The 16,971-nt window shown below is 40.6% G+C and overlaps 1 protein-coding gene across 1 annotated transcript in view; it reads right to left on the reverse strand.

The window, feature by feature from the left end:
- The window catches only part of SETX (senataxin), a 63,642-nt gene that overhangs the window by 12,249 nt on the left and 34,422 nt on the right, over nt 1-16,971 (reverse strand). The window contains exons 5-14 of the mRNA XM_063432483.1: nt 16,580-16,796; nt 16,253-16,369; nt 15,400-15,571; nt 13,709-13,802; nt 8,924-12,850; nt 5,909-6,017; nt 3,586-3,765; nt 2,915-3,144; nt 1,704-1,871; nt 215-371 (exon numbers count right to left, since the gene is read on the reverse strand). Of these exons, the coding sequence (XP_063288553.1) occupies nt 215-371; nt 1,704-1,871; nt 2,915-3,144; nt 3,586-3,765; nt 5,909-6,017; nt 8,924-12,850; nt 13,709-13,802; nt 15,400-15,571; nt 16,253-16,369; nt 16,580-16,796 (5,371 nt within the window). The remainder of the gene's footprint in view (nt 1-214; nt 372-1,703; nt 1,872-2,914; nt 3,145-3,585; nt 3,766-5,908; nt 6,018-8,923; nt 12,851-13,708; nt 13,803-15,399; nt 15,572-16,252; nt 16,370-16,579; nt 16,797-16,971) is intronic.

Consider the following 16,971-nt stretch of genomic DNA (forward strand, 5'->3'; position numbering starts at 1 on the left):
TTGCTCCTATAAACCTCCCTGTAACAAACTACATTAAAGCCTTTCTTGTTGCAGTTTACTATGGCTGTTAAAAAAAAAACAAAAAAAAAACATGCACATCAGACGTGTATTAGTTCTATGTACTTTTCCCATTTCTACCAGATTGGAAGTTCTGGTCCTCCGTAAATAACTCCGCACTTTCTCCCCACTGTACATATGTTGCACATTCACAAACCTAGTGTGTTATTTTTGTCCTGACACTTTTCTTTGAACTCCAGTATTATCTTCTTCATGAGGTCATCAATGGCGGCGTTGGACGGTGCACAAACCAAAACTCTGTTTCTTTTGTTCTTGGCATTGAGATTTTGATCCGGCATGTTTGTGTTGCTCTTCTGCAGAATAGAACCAAAATTCACAGCTAGCCATAGTATACAAAGGCTTGCAATAATATTGGCATGCTTATATTAGTCCAACGGTTCCATGTAAGACAAGCCTGATCTCTTTCCAAAAAGAGCAGCCTGTCAGATTTAATACAGATATACTGCTGCCCTGATCTATCCAGTATTTTAAAATTGATCGGTTTCAAAAAAAGTTGGTTTAAAAGGTTGCTTTCAGGTACTAATAGGTGAGTTGTATTGTGCAGGTTACATTTAGTTATATCAGGTGGGTTAGGTTTAATCTTGTTTTTATTTGAAAGGGACACTATTGTCACCAGAACAGCTACAGTTACTATTTTCATGTAAACATTGCCTTGTCAGAGAAAAGGCAGTGTTTACATTACATCATAGGGACACCTCCAGTGACTACTCCTTAGTTGGCCACTGGAGGTGCTTCCTGGAGCAGTGCTACACAGTGTGCAAAGAAGTTAAGGAATACCATCTAAAAAGAAAGATATACAATCAGGCAGATAACAGGTCATCAAGACAGTCAAGACATATTTTGGGAACATAATGTGGAGTGTATACCGGATACAAAATGAAATATAGAAGCCATATTGAACCTGTGAGTGAAAGCTATATGCCAATTATTTAGTCTACATGTAGGTGTGCTGTGAATTTAATTATATAGCATGTTAGTCGGACTCCATTTTAGGGTATGGCCTTCATTTTCTTTGCTTTGGAAAATTACTAAATGCATTAGTTGCTTTTTATGTTCTGAGAAGGGTGCCAAAGTCTACTGACAGACTGCACCCTGTCCAACACCAGATCATTTCTCGGAATTAAGTATCTATTGCCCTGACATTTCTTAGAAATAGTATTGTATCTCCTTGTTTTTTTTGTAGATTGATATATGTATTCCCTCAAATAGACTAGACTTGCCTTTTACCATTACTGTATAAAAGATGGCGTGGAAGAAGATCCTGAGAAGCATACTTTCTATGTGTTTCATTTTCTTCCAAGCTAGCTGAATGTTTGTATATTTCACTATACACTAGCCCAAGGTCTGTTCTGCTGGCCCTTGATACATCCCGGGACCACCTGTGGAGAACCTCCTAACAAGGAGCTTCAGAGATAATAATTCTCTTATTTGGGGGCAGAATTAGGAGCATCATATATAACTTTGATCCACCTCACTAGGAGTGGGCGAGGAGTTTAATCTTGTAAACTAAATACTTGATGCATTAATATTGGGTGCTGTAACTTTTGTTGGTCTTTCATCGTAAATGTAGCTAATGTGTAGTTAGTGATTTAGTCATGATGCGTTACAGAAAATTCAAATTTTACCTCCGTCAGAATTCTATACAGGAGGCCGACTATGGTCTTGGATTTGCCGGTGCCTGGTGGCCCATGGATCATGCATATTCTCGGTAGTCGTGGGTGCTGTTTCACCATTGCATAGGCTTTTTCTATAGCAGATCTCTGGTCGCTGTTATATTCTTTCAGGCTGGGGAACTAAGGAGTCAAAAGAACTTTAGTTAAGTATGCGGTTGCAAGAGGTGGCTAATTAAGACGGACAGTTTTTTTCACATTATTATTTATTAAGCTCGAACACATTCTGCAGTGTTGCAAAATATTCTGGATGTATCAAAGTGTTCGGTTAGAAAATGTGGTCTATAACACTAAGAGTACAGCAATTACCATTGGGCTAAAGGCAAACTTAACTCACAGGAACTAGAGACAGTGATGGACTCACTCAAAAAAAGCATTCAATGCAAAGGACACATGATCCTTTGTCAAATGTCCCTTCTTATCTAAAGGAATTCGTGGATTTATCAAGAATCTGTCATAAAGCCTTAGCTCTGTCCAAACTGCAATTGTGTAAAATATGGCGATTTAGCTTATCTGTTACCACTGAGATGTTACACAAGGTGTTATACCACTCCCTCTACAGTGGCATACTTATCATGGATCTTCCTGGGACCAGACTTTTGGCACCAAAACAAATGCCCTCATAAAAATGCTCTACCTCTTTTGCTCCATCCCCTTCCTTATCACCAAAGAAAGTAACACCAGCCAAGATATATTTAACTTTATGGAATAACAGGAAACCCATACTTACTAATAACATCTCTCTCTGGATCTGGGAATCCTGTCATACCAAATCACTAAGTTCTCACAACCTGGACGTTTTTTGTTGGGGGAGGGGGAACTCAAATATTGGGTATTAAGGCTCTGATGTAGTGCATGCCACATTAAGTGTAACAATATTAATAAATTGTGGATTTCTGTAAAGATGCCAAGCACAAAGGCCCTCAGCCCAATGCAGTGGAGACGTTTACTATACCATTTGTAAAATTAGGTTAGAGGAACCAAAACCAATAGACTTTGGTGCAGTGGTAAGCTACACATTTTAAGTCACATGATGTGAATGAATCCCTTATTTTATATGAAAGACATGTTGATGCATCCTAGTAAGCTTTATAGCTTGTGTTACATGGTAACATTGTAAAATTCTAAATTGTCAGACAGATGTAAATAAAGTGATGTGAGCCTACCATGGAGACCTGGTTGGTTATTTTATCCCTTGGCAAGAAATCTGTGGGATTGGGATGGATGATTGGCCTAAAGAATGGGTTTCTCTGTAGCTGAACCAGTGCTTTGCATTGCCTTTGTGTGGTGACTAAACTTCCTATCACCACGCACTGTACTTGCTCATTGCGGCATCCGGACAGGTTCCCATAAGTGTGGATACAAAGGTCGCACAGCGTATACTGCTCCTTGTCCACTGGAGGGTGAAAAGAAAGGAGGACATGAGAGAAGTCTGTTTAATCAGCATGTTACCTGATCAAAGACCGTGCTGTAAAGTAAATCTGTAAACCAAACACACATCACAGTAAACATTGTGTTATAAAGGGTATTTACTACCATTTTAACTTTGACAATTCTCGGAACGATCTGACAGTTAAATATAGACCATGTTTCCAAGCTAGCATAGCTAAATGAAAAATCCAAGAAAGGCTTTAGGGCAGAGGCAGGCAACCTTCAGCACTCCAGATGTTGTGGACTAAATCTCCCCTGATGCTTTGCCTGCATTATGGCTGTAAGAGCATTATGGGAGACGTAGTCCACAATATCTGGAGTACTGAAAACTGGGCAACTCCTGCATTATGGTAATATAATCTCCTAACATCACAGTGCTTTAGGGATGACAGGTGTGTGTACTTACACATCTGTGTCCGCTGGGAACGAGTAAAGCGGGATACATAGCCTGTATGATATACGAGTGTAGAAGGCACACTGGATTCGTCTCCTGCAATGCTGCTGCTGGGGTCCGGTGTAATTAGAAATACCAAGTCGTCTTCCTTTGGGTGACGTTGACTGTTCAAGTCTGCATCCCGAAACCAAACTGAAAAGATGCAGTGTAACAGCTGTCCCATTAGATATACAACACAGACAGGTCTGTCAATAGCTACTATATTGTTTCATTTCCATTAGCCATATTAAGCTTTCTTTTCTTTTTTTTTTTTTTTTTTTTTTTGAATTCTTTATTTTTGTTGTGCATATGAGAATACAACATTGCTTGAATAGCCACAACAGCTCTAACAAGCGCATTATTCTTATATTGGTGTACATATTTGTGGCATAAAAGTAACTTGCACATTTTTGGTTAAGTAGATATTGCTTTTAACACATAGTAGTTGCTAGACATTTTCTAGTAGTTAGTTACAGGATAAGGTTACACGCAGGCATTGTATTTAGTTTAGCTAGGTACATGCTTAGGTATGAGAGATATAGTATCTCCCCTCAGGCCTCCATAGACACCCTTAGATGCTGTTGATAAAGCATGAGAGACACAACTTCACCCCCTATTCCCCCAAAGCTACACATTAATGCATTTAAATCTGCTTGAAGCCACTATAGGTATACTTGCTGACTGTTTAGCAAGAGTAGCTTCTCTTTGCTGCAGCTCACGAGCATTGGTCCCTGATACAGTTCGTCATGGTTTCTTGCTGGGTTGAATTTTGTCTCCGCGGGGAGCCGCCATCTTGGTGGTCTCGAGGCCGTTCTTGGGGGGAAAGTTCCACTGCCGACCGATGCCAGTGCAGCTCGTTCTAGGCAGTGGGGAAGCAGGCATCCGACCTCCGTCCCTCTCTGCTGTGTGCGCCGGCTTCTGCTTCTGAACCCACGAGGTCCAGGGAGCTTGCGTGCGGTGAGGGTTCTCGTGGGCTGCGGCTGCTTTGCGGATTGCACGGTCCCCTGAGAGCCTGGGTCATCCGCGGTGGGAGGCTTAGTGTTTGCTGCTTGTGGTCGCTTGGGAGCAGGCTGGAAGTGTGGTAAGTGGGATGTTCAGCTTCATGCTGGGGCACTCTGCTCGGCACCCTGTTTAGTCCTTGTGGCCTGCTGTAATCGGGGCTCAGGTCTCTCATGCACATGGTGGTCGCCATTTTGTGTGCAGCGGTGTCGTCCTTTGTATCCCGCTCAGGCCCTTGGGGTGAGGACCGGGATCACCCCCCCGGTCCAGAGGGGGGGGGAATCAGGACCGGGTCCGCAGATGGATTCCCTGTTCGACGGGCTCCAGTGGGCAGGTTAGTGGTGTGGCGGCCGTCCACTCCTCTCGTTGCCGGGTGAGGTCTCGCCTGTTGCCGCAGGGACCTCTCCCCTGAGGGACTAAAACCCCAGGGGGCAAGCCTCTCCTCAGCTCTGGTAGCCCTAGACGTCTGGGGTCGCAGTTGTGGGCTGGTCATGCAATCCAAAAGCCCGATTTGCAGGCATAAAAGGTGGTTTGTAGCTTGTATTGAGCAGGAGCTGGTCTGTCTTGCGACCGCTCGGCTCGGCGGCCCGGCCCCGCCCCCCCCATATTAAGCTTTCTAAACAGCCTTTACGTAATGTTTTAAATATTACAACAATCGTTGGCTCTTTAAAAACACAGAGGGGGTTTTACTCAGTACACCAGGAAGTTGGCAACTCTCCATTGCTCCTGATTCAACAAATTAAATCTACAATATCACAAGTAACGTGTAAACTTAGAAGGTTTGTGTAAAACACATGTATTGATCACAATAGGTCTTTGGATAATAACTGACTTAACGACTATCAATAATTATGGGTGTTGCAAAACAAAAAATCAAAAAATTTTCCCCCTTCATTTCTTTCTTTAGTTCAAATTACTTGCATATTTGTTCTGTGATGCCGTTTAAGTAAATTTAGGAGACATTGCCTCTGCCAGATTTTTCCCTTAGCAGGCTAATTATTTTGAGTGTTTTTGGGTTGGAATCAGCCACTCCAATACCCAAGATCACTATGAGTAACTCGCCCGCTGGGCATTCACACAGTAATGACATCACAGTGTACAAAGAGTTAACTCACAGAGGTTTTGTTTTGTTTTTTGACATTCTTTGGCATCTTGGAAACAGAAATCAAAACATATGCTCAAAAAATGCAGACTATAGAAAATGTGATATACGTAGAACAAGTTTAAGAAGAAGAAGAAGAAAAAAAAATTACATGGGGGGAGAAAAAACTAAACAAACAAAACAACCTGAAATTACCTTGAAAATCTCCACGATTCACCTGACTATCAAGGCAGAAATTCTGTAACTGCAGCTTGCATATATGGGAATTGATCAATCGCTGTTTTGTTACCCAATCCTGTGCCAGCTGTTCAAGAAAACAGACAGGAGAACAAATTATCATAGGCTTTGCCTCAGTGCCCAAGCAAGGAAAAAAATAAAATCATATACCAACACCTCTTGCCTTGTGTAACAGCCAATTGAGAATCAGTCTTAACTTAGAATTTGTTTGATGTGATCCGACCCAACGATTACCAGTATTTGATGGAGCCAAATCGCTAAAAACAAAAATGTTGTCTAGTATAGAGTGCCATTCTGGCAAACAAGGACACCTCTCTCGAAATAAAAGGTAACTAATGATATACACTGATCAGCCACAACTTTAAAATCACTGACAGGAGAAGTGAATAACATTGATAATATTGTTACAATGGCACCTGTCAAGGGGTGAAATGTATTAGGCAGCAAGTTAACAGTAAGTTCTTTAATTTCGTGTGTTGGAAGCAGGAGAAATTGGCAAGCAAAAAGATCAGAGTGATTTTGACAAGGGCAAAATAGTTATGGCTAGACAACTGGGTCAGAGCATCTCCAAAAGTCTTGTGGGGTGTTCCTGGTATGCTGTGGTTAGTATCTACTAGCAAAACTGGTGCACGGAAACAACCAATGAACCAGCGCCAGGGTCATGGGCACTCAAGGCTCACTGATGCACATGGAAAGAGAAGGCTTGCACATCTGGTCCGATCATATAGAAGAGCTACTGTAGGTCAAATTGCTGAAAAACTTCATGCTGGCCAGGATGGAAAGGTGTCAGAACCCACAGTGCATTGTAGTTGCAGACCGGTCACAGTGCCCATGATGACCCCTGTCCACCACCAAAAGCGCCCTCAATGTAGACGTGACTTCACGTCACATTTTTATTAGATCAGGTGTATGACCGGATACACGCAACGTTTACCCAGGTTATAGATGGCAGCAGAATGCACTATAGGAAGAAAGCAGGCCGGCATGAGCAATGCTAGGCACTAGGCAATTTTCCGCTGGAAAACCTAGTGTCCTGGCATTCATGTGGACGTAACTTTGACACGTACCACCTACCTAGAGATTGTTGCAGCTCAAGTACACCGCTTGATGGCAATGGTACTCCCTGATGGCAGTGGCCTCTTTCAGCAGGATAATGCACCACTGCACAAATTGTTCAGGAATGTTTTAAAGAACATGACAAAGAGTTCAAGGTGTTGCCTTGACCTCCAAATTCCCCAGATCTGTGGAACAACAAATCCAATCCATGAAGGCCCCACCACGCAGGACTTAAAGGCTATGCTGCTAATAATTGGTGCCACAGGACACGTTCAGAGGTTTTGTGGAGTCCATGTCTTGACACATCAGAGTTGTTTTGGCAGCACTAGGGGGTCCAACATGATATTAGGCAGGTGGTTTTAATGTTGTGGCTGATAAGTGTATATAAAAGTATTAAAAATAGAATTCAGTTACTGCATGCATATATAACTTCAAGAGATGGTCCCCTCTCCAGCAAACATAGTGGAAAACGTTATCAAATATAAGTGTCTAGTCAAATTAGGGCATGGTAAACAACACAACAAATGAGCGGATAAAACGTTCAGCATTCTGCTCTATCCAATGATAGAGCACACTGGATGTTTAGCATCCAATAAACAAAAGATATAAGTCATTAAGACTAAAGTCTGCAATCTATATTCAAAGGAAGACTATTTGGAATAGAAACATGTATTCCTAAAATTATAGTATCCTAGTACTGGATTAGTTTCAACCCCGCGCCCCTTTCAGTAAAAAGCTATGGGTGGTGGGTGGGGGAGCTTGTTCTTTAGCTTTTCTTCAGCACCAATCCAAAACTCCTCATCGAGAAGCATTAGGGAGTGATGCACATGTGCGGCAAATGCTTTCCTGTAAGATGCATTTAGTCACATGACAGAAGAAAGTCAATCACCAGAGGTGTGTTTTACACTGCAACATCTACAAACCTGTATTGTTTTACATTGCAGGGTTAAAACTACAGGGCCACTGCACCCAGACTACTTCATTGATGCTGTAAGTGGGCTAACAAACCCATTTTAATCAATAAAATCTGGTCCACTGGTGATTACTGGAAAGTAGAACATCCCTCATCTCAATGAACATTTTTATTCAAGATTTCAGCAGTACAGAGCAATTCCTTCTAACAATATTGCCATCTAGTGACTACACATAGGAGCAAAAACTAAATAACTTAATACCGAATACTCTTTTTCATTCATCCACTAGCAATGTCAATTGTATTCATTCTTGGCAGAATGGACAGTACATTGACTCCCTTCCTTGGGCACCAATTTTTGAACAACATCTTAGGCAGCTTACTTTAAAGGAACACTAAAGCATCAAGAATACAAACTTGTGTTCTTGACACTATAGTTCTAAAATAACAGTTTAGGTGACTGGACCCCTGTGAAAAGTGTTAAAGGTGAGTTTACGCACCTTTTTTCAGCGCTGCTCAGATCTCCTCATGGCTGGCTCCACCCCTTTAGGGTGAGATCAAATTTGATGATCTCACACTATCACGCATGTGCGGCAAAACACCATGTTGCACCAATCAACATCTCCTCATAGAGATGCACTGAATCAGTAGGTCTTCATGGAGAAAGTTCAGCATGGAGACGCTAAACATCAGTGCTGCACATTATGCAGCACTGATCCAGGATGGACCTCTAGTGGTCGTCCAAGTGACTGCCACTAGAGGTGTTACCATCCAGTAATGTAAACACTGCATTTTGGCTAAAGGCTATAGACACCAGAACAATTACATTAAGATGTAGCTGTTCTGGTTACTATAGTATCCCTTTAATACAGGGTTACACTAAATACCAGCTTGTCACTGTATGCAGCCTATTGCTTTTTCTACAGTTTTGTATACCAAAAGAAATTAGGACAGAAAATGACCAAAAATAATCGCTAAGTCACATGAAACAAATTAACACTTACAGATTCAAAGGTGTTCAGCAACATCAGCGGAAAGAAAACATTGAAGTACTCTTCATAGCCAGAAAACAGAAGAGGGACCTTTAGGAGGGGTAATGGGCACAGGTTCTTGGGAGGTCCAAATTGAGATACATTGTCAAACATTTCATACTTCCAATGCAGAACCTCTTTCATAAGCCACGCTGGGACATGCTGTACTGGGCGATAATTTGTTTGATACTGAGGAAGCTTCCCGGTTTCTGAAGTAACTGCTAAATACGTTTGGGGATATAGGTTATTCTGATTGATCAGTGGCTGCAACACACTATTTGTATTTTGTGTTACCGAAGTTCCCTTTTGGGCATTAGGTGGCAGGATTGGTCTTGGTACAGGGGGCTTTGATGATGGAGCTTTAGACTTCGAAACACAAGGAATCTTTGGGATGTTTTCAAGATCCTTTGAGAGAGCAGCAGACCTGGAAGTGTGATTAGCATTGAAAATCTTTGTTGTAGAAGGCTTGGAATATTTTTGAAAAGAGGGTGGCAAACCTGGTTTAGCAAACACATGATCGTCTACTTTTCCAGGTATAGTATGTTTAACACAATAATCTCCAGAAAAGAGAGCCTCTGAACAATCTGTGTGTTTGCATGTCTGTTTCTCAGTAGTCTCGGGAACGGATGCTGAAGACTCGACAATGTTACATTTTTCATTGTCTTCAAAAATCCCCATTTCGATGTCATATTCTTCTTGAGAACATACCTCCATGTCAACAGGGTCAGCTTGGGTTAACTGAAGACCATCATCATCATCATCATCATCATCATCATCATCCTCCTCCTCCTCCTCCTCCTCCTCCTCCTCCTCCTCCCCTTTGTTATTAGTGAAATCATTCACAGTTGAAGACAGAGAAGAAATAGCATGGTCATTCGGTGAAGAAGCCTTCTTAACTATTTCTGTCAATGTATCATCAGTAACGTTCTGCTTCAAATCAGCAGAATCACTATTTTTAGTTGAAGTAAATTCTCCAACCTTTTGTTCTTCTTTCCCTGGCATGCTGGGATTTGTCTCAGTGCTATTCCTGTGCTTGAGTTTACTTTGGACAGAAAAACTTTCAGTCTCGTTATTGTCCCTTGTCATGGTTTCTTTTGCCTCATTAACCTTTCTATTGTGTTTCTCGGGTACACTTGTCTGTTTTGCTTTCTTAGTCTCGTTCTGTCCTGTTTTAATCTCCTTGGGTCTTGACTGCCGGTAAAACTGAAGATCTTGACAAGCCAACAATTTCTTGTTCCCTTTTACTAATAAAGACTTGGGAGAGATGAGCTTTGTTTTTTGTCTGTCTGGCTTAAACTTTCCTGCTGATTTGCCATAGTCCCGTAGTTCTGCCAAGCTATCAAGAGACCGCTGTGACAAGTCAAAAGCTTTGCGCGGTGCTTTTTTCAAACCAAGTCTTTCTGCAGTCGAGGCTGGCTCAGGACAAACTCTTATTTTTTGGGGAGGAACCACAGCAAGTGTTGGTTTACGGGGACTGCTGTGTTTTCTATTTTCTAAACGTGCCTTGACAGGACTTTTTGTTCGGTGTGCTTTTGATTTACTTATTTTCTGAGAAATAGTAGTTTCTGATTTTCTGCTCAGAGATGCTTCTGGAGACAATGACTCCTTCTTTGGAACAGCCAGAGACTTCCACTTATTTGATTTATGTGAATGTTTGCCATAGAACTGTTTAGAGCTGAACCTTTCACTTGAGTTCTTTTCACAACACTTTTCATCTTTAGGCTCTTTTTTGTTTGTAGAGGTCATAGACAACTTAAACTGTTTCTCTGCATCTTCTACTGCTTTCTCAATTACTTCATCACAAATATAGTCGGTGTCATAACCCCACTGGTTGAAATCAGCACTCAGATCAAAGCCATTACTATTTGTTGGTTTGTTGGTCTCGGGACTTTGGTTTGAACTTTTTATTGCTTGCTCAGGAGATGAAGATTTTTGGTCAACCTGAGAGTCTCCCCAAACAGAAAATATGTCATCTTGTGTTTCAAACTCAAAGAGCTGTGAATTGTATTCATCACAAGTTGAAGAAGACGGTTCGGGTTTTACTTGGACTTCATTTCCCAGTTTGGAAACTTCAGGTGGAGAACTGGCAGACCAGTCTTTATTTTTTTCTTTTTTTATACTCATAATGAATGGCTTTATTTCGTCCTCAGAAGAGTTGTCTGAGATCGTTATGACCTGATTTGAAGATGTGTCTGTATCAGATGAAGAATCGTCAATGACCGAAGATCTCATTGCTCCCTTAACCTTCCTTTCAATTTGGGAGGGCTCTTGTGAAGATGTGTCCTGGCTTGAGTCACCAGGAAAACTCAGAACCTTAGCATGGGCTGCTAAAGACAAATGGTCAAGATCGTGATCCACTTGTGAATTTGTTCTTTTCAAAGTTTTTGTGTGGCTTTTTAACAATTTTTTCTTAATCTCAGTCAAAGGAATATCATCGTCATCCTCTGCCTCCCCAGGATCATCAATACTTGTCGAGCTTGGTCTACAGTTATTTTGTGGTTTATCAGAAGCCAATGATTTATTTTCCTGATCTAAAGTAAATTCCTTTACTGAAACGGACATCATTTCTGGGCTCTTGGGCTCCAGTGACAGCCTTTCCAGTGGTCTTGCTACAGTAGAGCCATCGTCATCTTCTTCCCTCAACTTTCTTTTTAGATCTGATGGAGTAAAGTTCTCACTTTTAACATCCTTGGGTTTTATGAGCCACTGGTCACATTGCTCTGTTTTAACTTGTACTTTAAGAGGCAGCAGTGTTTTAGATTGGCTCTTATATGTACTACCATTAGTGTTTTGCTCATCGGCGGAAATCACTCTTTTACTTTTCGGAAGTAAAGTCTTTTCCATTACCTTAGATAATTTGGATTGCCAACCACTTAGGTCTTTTTTTGATTTTATATTTGGCAGCACAGTGGAAGAACACCCATTCTGGGCAGAAGATACATATTTTATGCTATCAGGAATTTCCTTTTTGACATTAATTGTGGTAACAGAACTACAGCCTGGTGTAGAAGGATCCAACTTTTCCTCTGATGTTCTTGATTCCGGAAGTTCATTTTTCACACACAATGATGAATTTACAACAGGGTGAAGTGAAGAAGTGCAGCTTGAGCCGTACCATATGTCGTCATCCTCTTCCATCCTTTCAATCTTTATGAAGGGTACAGACTGTGTTTTGTTCGTTAAAACCTGCTCTAAATGAGAGTTAGGACTTAATGATACTTTGTCCTTTATGCTTTTAATAATCTGCGTCAAGCACATTTGTAAACCTTGAGCTTCAGGTTTGCTGAGCTCTAGAGTTCGACATACGTTTGCCCGAATGAGGAGATTCAGTTTGTCCAGATATGGTTTACAAGCTGCTTGCTGGCCAAGCTGGTAACCTTCTCGCAATAGGCTTCGAATCAACAGCATACAAGAATACTGGACAGAAGATCCTGACTGAGAGGTGGGAGACAATGGCAAGAATGAATTTGAGGATATTCTTGAGTTACTCCTGAGCTGCTGATCTTTGGTAGGAAGCATGGCACATTTCACAAGGGCTTCCACCCACTTATGTGAGCTTACCCAAAGTAAATGAAGGCACTTTTTATTTCTGTGGAGTTCAATGATCGACACCAAAACCAGAATGAAAAGTTCGGTAACCTTATCAGACTGTGGATTTCTCGGATTGAATACGTCTTTTATTTCTGAATACAAGTGGTGGATCACTTCAATGATGTAAGCGACCCCCAGATCCTTCAGGTCCATGACAGACTGTACATATGGAACAAACCACAAGAAAGTGCTATCGTGGATTCGCATGTCTTGACCAATATCAGACTGTAGTACGTTGGCAAGACATTGCATTTCTTCATACATATTAGGACAGTAGTCAGGACAAATTGCCTTTTTCCATCCTGTATCCTAAAAAGGGATAACAAAAAAAGAGAAATGGAGCGGTCAGTGTAATTTATGAGACACTTGTAGATCTAAAAATACAACAATATAAATACACACACATACACACACACTATATCTGTCCGATTTAAAGCCTTTCACATGTTTGAATGACTTTATGCTGTCCTGATGAAAGTTCCTTTAGAGAACTAAAACGTCAACCTAGACCAGGGCTGTCCAACCTGCGGCCCCCCAGATGTTGCTGAACTACAACTCCCATGATTCCCTTGTAATCTGTTTAATTGAAAGGATCATGAGAGTTGTAGTTCAGCAACATCTGGGTGGGCCGCAGGTTGAACAGCTCTGACCTAGACTTTATCACAAAGAAGAAACATTTTGGAATTCCTAGAGCGTATAAAGAAAAAATAAACGTAACCCAAAGTATTAAGTCCTAAGCTGTTAGTGTGGCCTCTAATTTACTTGCCACCTCACAAAATGTATGCACTCTCTCATGATGCATGTTTTCCTTGGTAGAGGATGGTTTTTCGAAAGATGGATGGAGTTGGGACTCCTCTCGTATGTGTTCTGACCTCCCTTAATTTTACATCTGATATCCATATAAATACACAAACATCATACAAAATGTCCTAGTTTTCTCAATTCACTATACCTGCAGGGACATATTTGGTACTACTCAAGGCCTTTGTGGAAGCAGTTTTCCCTTTACTGTTAATATTATAAATGTATCTATTCTTCCTGATTTAGACATGGGGGGGGGGGGGGGGGGGGGGGGAGAAATTCAGGTCAAACTATTTACCAGCACTAATTCAAAAGTTAAGACCCACAAAGTAGATTCAAAAACAGAATAAAATTTCAGTTACACACCTTTTTTTTCTTTTCTGTGTTAAAACTGTACACCATCTGGCTACATGTTACAAGGTCTTCATCATCACTAGGGTCTGGCTCACTCTTACTTGGCCTTATAGAATGAAAAAAGAAAGACCAAAAAATAAAAAACAACAACGTAAGAAAGACTATAAAGAGCAAAAAATGAAAGGTAAAGCCTTATGTTAACTGAAAACAAAGAAAACAATTAAAACTTGGACTACTTATGGGTAAAAAAAATGATGCGGCTGTAACTTTCAAAGATCAAAACTGTAGTTTGTCTTACATACTAGATTAGGTGTTCCAGACATAACTTCTTAAAGGGACAGTCCACATCCAAAAAGCACTTTAGCTTGCTGAAGTGCTTTATGTGTGAAGAGCATGTAATTTTTTTTAATTTTACCAAAAGTGCATATTTCAATTAAAAAATTACGCTCCGTGGCTTTCAGACACTGTTTCTGTTACTTCCTGTTTTGTTTAGCTCACTGGAGCTAAAATGAAAGGATCACTATAGGGTCAGGAACGCAAACATGTATTCCTGACCCTATAGTGTTAACACCACCATCTAGCCCCCCTGGGCCCCTCATGCCTCCATAAATATAGTAAAAATCTTACTGTATTCAAGTCTGAAGCTGTAAATCTGCATGCTGTTAGACTCAGAAAAACAAACAGTCTGCTGACATGTGGTAGCCTGATCCAATTACAGTGCTTCCCTATAGGATTGGCTGAGACTGACAAAGAGGAAGATCGGGGCAGAGCCAGCATGATTCAAACACAGCCCTGGCCAATCAGCATCTCCTCATAGAGATGAATTGAATCAATGAATCTCTATGCGGAAAGTTCAGTGTCTGCATGCAGAGGGAGGAGGTACTGAATCACAGGATGCTGTGCACAGGGCTGCCCTGTGCTCTGCTGACAGCAGATCTGAGTGGATGGGGGCATATTATGCCTCCATCAACTCAGAAGTCCCTCTGGTTCACTCTGAGTGACTGCAACTGGAGGTGTTCCTAGCTTTCAATGTAAACACTGTATTTTCTCAGAAAATAAAGTGTTTACATGAGAAAGGCTGCAGGAAGCTATAGTTCTCCCCTGAACAACCTGATTAAGCTGAAGTTGTTCAGGTGACTATAGTGTCCCTTGAAGAGGCAGGGAATTGCCCAGAGCACCTGCCTTGCAAAGACTTCTCATTAAGCTGCATTGGGAAGTCTGTGATTGGACAGTCACAGAAAGTCTGGGCTGGATTAGAAGAGGAGGGCTTGCAAAGGCACCAGACTTGCAGATTTTGCAAGCTGCTTTTAGCTGTTTCATGCAGCTTTGCAAGTAGTTTTGTTAATTTAAAATCAATGTACAATTAAATCCATGTATGATTTTAATGGGGATATATCTACTAAAGAGTGATCTATTTATTTTAATTTGGGCAGTGGAGTGTCCCTTTAAACATAAAGATCCGAACAGTTCATAAGAAAGAAAATGCTGAAAATAAGGATTGAAGGATACTAGAAACATGTAACGTACGTGGGGGAAGCCGATAACCAATGAGGAAAGGCACTGAAAATATAGTTGCTACGTGGTTTAACTGATACATTTAAAAAGTGATATTAAATTAAGCAGATGATCTTTGTAAACAATTTTGGAAAACAATGAAGGAAAAAAAAAAAACTGCCAATAGATGTAGTAATCAAAATGCAGACCTATTGTAGCTTGCCCGAACGTTTTCAATCTCGTTGTTATAACTGGGACTTGAGATGATTGTTTGAAATGCTTGGATAGGATCAATCAGTTGCCCCCACACTTTGGATCCCAAACGATCAAGAATCATCATAAAACAATGCAGGGCTGGCCAGAAGGGATTAAGCTTTTCATCTGAAATGGACAAGCAATCAATAGAAAACCAATATGAATACTATTCATTCTATTAATATATTGTACATGAACGCAAAGACTTTACAGAAGCTGAGCAAGCTAGACATTCATTCACCGCTTGACATCTGTTCCATAATTGCCATGCATAAACTTACACGCCATTAGGGTTGCTCAAACTAAAAATGGTTTAAGTATCTTGAATGACAGAGTCCCTTCTGGTCTGGGCAGAGCCCAATGCAAAAGCAGGCAAAGCAGATGAGTATGCAGACAATGCTTATTTTAATTTGTTTTGACAGATTTTTCTAATTTTTAATGCATTACACCCTATACCCTTGAGTTTAGTTTTAATATTGAATTGGGCCCATGTTTAGCAGACACATCGGACGCAAAATAGATTTCAGAAGATATTAGAGAGCATTAATCTAATTAGAAAATATATATATATCATACAAGCCAACAGTTTAAAACCGGTGGTTCTTAAATCAGGCTGGTGAGGAGATCAAGGAGATTATAGTTCAGAAGTAGCCTCAAGACCAAAGGTTACCCATTATTGGCATATAAAACATAAATGTTGTGAAAACACTGTTTAATACAGGTACCAAGTTGGGTACCGTTCAGTAATGCATCTTTCAAGGGCCTTTTTGGGTCTTTACAAGGCATTTAACATTATCACGCTGTTACCTTCAGTGTACTTTTCCATGACGTGAAGAATGGACTGCAAAAAGTTTTGTTTGTCTGGTCCCAGCAATAATGAATCCATGGCTTGTTCCTCGAGGACTGTCAAAAGCATGCAAATTCCTACAAAATAAATGTCTGAATTCATTATATGTCACAGCATAGAATTGTCAGAACAAAAGAACACAAAAAGGCTTAAGTAACAATAATAGGATTGTTGATCATGAGAAATTAATTGCTTAAATTATGCCACTAGTTTGTTATGTTACCAAGACCGTTGAGCACAAAATAAACCAAAAAACACAAAAAAACACCTCTTCAACAAAGTCTCACCCAGCCAGTAGTTTTTGTAGTTGTTTACATCATACAAGTGCGGAGGCAAAAGTATTAGCTTTCCTTGCTCTAGCTCTGTGCTGTAGATATCAGGGTTTTCAAAGAGACCCAGCTCAATAACCTTAAAGAGACAGGTGAAGACTTCCTGCAAGTCATAGTAATCATCTCGTTCTACCTTTCCTTGGGCCCTGGCAGTCAAGATGGCCCAACGTCGAATCTGATGGATAAACAAATGAGTGGTATTTTTGTTGTACATGGATGATCTCACAACGTAAAAAAATAAAATAAAAAAAGCAATGCTTGCAGACAGCAGTATGTTCAATTTTAAACAATGAAGCTTTAATTTAAAAAAAAAAATGAAATGAATGTCAGCAACTGCAAATCTCGAAGAT

The sequence above is a fragment of the Pelobates fuscus genome, chromosome 9 (genome assembly GCF_036172605.1).
Source record: "Pelobates fuscus isolate aPelFus1 chromosome 9, aPelFus1.pri, whole genome shotgun sequence".
Lineage (NCBI taxonomy): Eukaryota > Metazoa > Chordata > Amphibia > Anura > Pelobatidae > Pelobates > Pelobates fuscus.